Here is a 2764-nt window from a genome sequence, read left to right as displayed (position 1 = left end):
CTTATTAACATTGTAATTACAAGGATGTATTACTTGGAATCAGTGAATCTATTACCCGTCGTTCTGGCGCTGCTAACGTGTAGGAACTCTATTCAATAACCCGCTGTGTTTATTTTTTATTCACGTTGCTTCAGTGTTTCATGATCTGAATGTGTTCTTTCAGGTCGCTGTCTCACGGAGCAGGTGCTCCAGTCTCCCGCTGCGAAAACAGTCCGGAGTGGGGATTCGGTGCAGATGAACTGCAGCTATGACGTGTCCAGCATTTACGGCATGCATTGGTACAAACAGAAATCCGGCCACGGACTGGACTGGGTAATAAAGCGTCTATCGAGTGGAAAAGAGAAAAAAGGTCGATTTGAACTGGATCTTTCCACTGCGGCCAAACGAGGCCAATTTGTCATTGGAAGCACGGAAAGCGCGGATATGGCGGTGTATTACTGTGCGATACAGTCGCACACTGAGAGGAAGCGCGGCAGTCACTGTACAAAAACTGTTTGCAGTTCCGGCACAGCGGCAGCAATCTCTCCAATAACACAGGGCAGGCAAGGTGGGTCCAAGACAAAACAGCAAACGGAGGATGTGAGCGGAGCTGCCGCGGGCAGTGTTACTGCAAGGCCTGTCTCTTTAATTTCCAATTGGATAGCGGTTCTGATCAGAGATACTGACGGTCACAGCATAAAGGATCAGACTGAGGAGCCAGTCACCGAGTGAATGCAATCTCTGCTCTGAGGAAAGCTTCAACATTGCTTAATTGTGGGATTAATGGTGCCGAATCGGTCACTTCACTGAGTGTTTATTTTATGCTGCTGTATGACGTCTCATCGAGAACATTAACATCAATTTCCTGTATAACACTGAAGTGTCCACACTGTGGGGGAATAATGAACGCGCGTGCCAAATTAAAACGTTTGTGATTACGCTGAAACAACTTTCAGAGTAGATATCCACACAGGGACCAAAGGAAATTCCACTTGTGTAGCCCCCAGTATAAACTTAATCAAACCCGAGACACCACCTCAACCACCCGCAACATTTCAGTCCGATCAGTCACAGTGGGTGAAATGAACTGAGCATTTTCATCCACATTCAAACCCATATTTTGTGACTTTGAGATAAAAATCTTACCGCCATCATCCGACATGTGTTAGCAAATCCTCGGAGGGGAATATGAGCCGATTTCACAAATATCTGGTGAAACCGTTAGAATAATGTCTGTGTGAAACTAACAGGAGGCGCCATTCCACTGTGCTGAAATTAATCAGCTAGAGAGGGAAATCTTTGCTTGTCAGACGGGAGAAACTCCTCACTCGGGTTGCAGTGTTGTCTCTGTGACTCTGTCCTTCATTGACCATTTTCATATACAATTTATTTTCTCGAACGTTAGCTTTACAGACGCAATAGCTTTACTTTTTTCGTTATCTGTAACGAAATCATACATGTGGTAAAGGCCAATTTTGACGATGAATAGCAAACAGAACAAGGGGGAGGACGGCGGTGCAAGTATTGTACTGAAACTCACAAGCACAAACACCATATAAACAAGTTTTAAATGTTGGTGGGTTTTCCACAAATCAGGAAGAACACGGGGCTGAGACCCGAAGGAACAGAGAGAAACATCTGACTATGGCGCCCTCTGGTGAACATGATGAGAACTTTAACATCTTGCGGATACTTGAAGAAAACGGGCAGTCAGATTACCTATGGCATAGTTTCCAGTACCCATTTATGGGGAGATGTGTTGTGGTGATGCTGATGGTGAATGTCGAGTCCTGTACAACAGCACATACAGGGAGAGAAGCAGCAATCAGATGAATTGCTGCTTGGAAATTCACAGCTTCCGCTCACAGATGTGACCCTTGTTGATCCGCTCCATGAACCACAAGAACCCAAAACCCGCATTCACAACGGCTCACTTTCATTTCCTCTCATTTCAAATAGTGCCGGATGCCGGTGATCTTTGTACACAGGTCCAGACTGTCAGTATGTTTCCCCTCTGGCGTTTCACTTTATAACTGCTATTTCGTTCTTCATGTCTTTCGCTAAAGGTTTTTCACTTGTGTAACTACATTTGCATATTTTATTATACATTTATCATTAAAAATACAACTGCAATTGAATAAAAAGTACAACATAGCATCGCAAACACAGCACCAGTTGAGACTCGCCCTCATAACAAACATCCCTTAACGTGCCTCATGTTAAACGACACTCTGAAAGTTTTTGCACAGATTCAGCCCAGCTCTGTGTCTCTGTGGGTCTCACTGCGCAGTAATACACCGCCGTGTCTGTCAGTTCAGTTTTAGTCACTTTGAGCGGGGCGGTCCGGCTCGATTTATTGAGCTTCGCTGAAAAACGGTCCCCTGGAAATCTCTCCCGGTCCTCGCTGTAACTGTTTCTCTGTAGCAGATACTCCATGGATCCGCTGGGATACTGACGGTACCAGAATAGGTCAGGGTTAGCGATTGTAGTTGTATAATTACATTGCAACTGAACATCATTTCCTTCAGTTACTGTGTTCGCAGCCGGTGTCCCCTCGACAGTGTCCTGCAAGAGCGCAGAGGGATATTAAATTAAACAATGTCACTTCAGTGTGTCTAAACCCGAAACAGCCCGTCACCCCCAACACTGACCTGAGAATTAAATCAGGACAGTTAAACACAAATACATTCCTCACAGTTCAGGAGCTGAAGCAGGAAGGTACTTGAATCGAATTCATAAAACTTCCTTTAATGAACCTTCAGCATCTTCGAGCGGAATCAGTTCC

At 44.9% G+C, this 2764-nt stretch overlaps 1 gene segment (V, D, J or C); it reads left to right on the top strand.

Moving 5' to 3' along the window:
- LOC137348662 (T cell receptor alpha variable 17-like) lies at positions 1-711 on the top strand. The segment is given in 2 exon segments: positions 1-79; positions 164-711. Coding segments are annotated over 2 exon segments (603 nt in total).
- The last annotated feature ends 2053 nt before the right edge of the window (positions 712-2764 follow it).

This window comes from Heterodontus francisci, chromosome 34 (genome assembly GCF_036365525.1).
Source record: "Heterodontus francisci isolate sHetFra1 chromosome 34, sHetFra1.hap1, whole genome shotgun sequence".
NCBI classification, from domain to species: domain Eukaryota; kingdom Metazoa; phylum Chordata; class Chondrichthyes; order Heterodontiformes; family Heterodontidae; genus Heterodontus; species Heterodontus francisci.
This window is presented reverse-complemented; position numbering and strand designations above follow the sequence as displayed.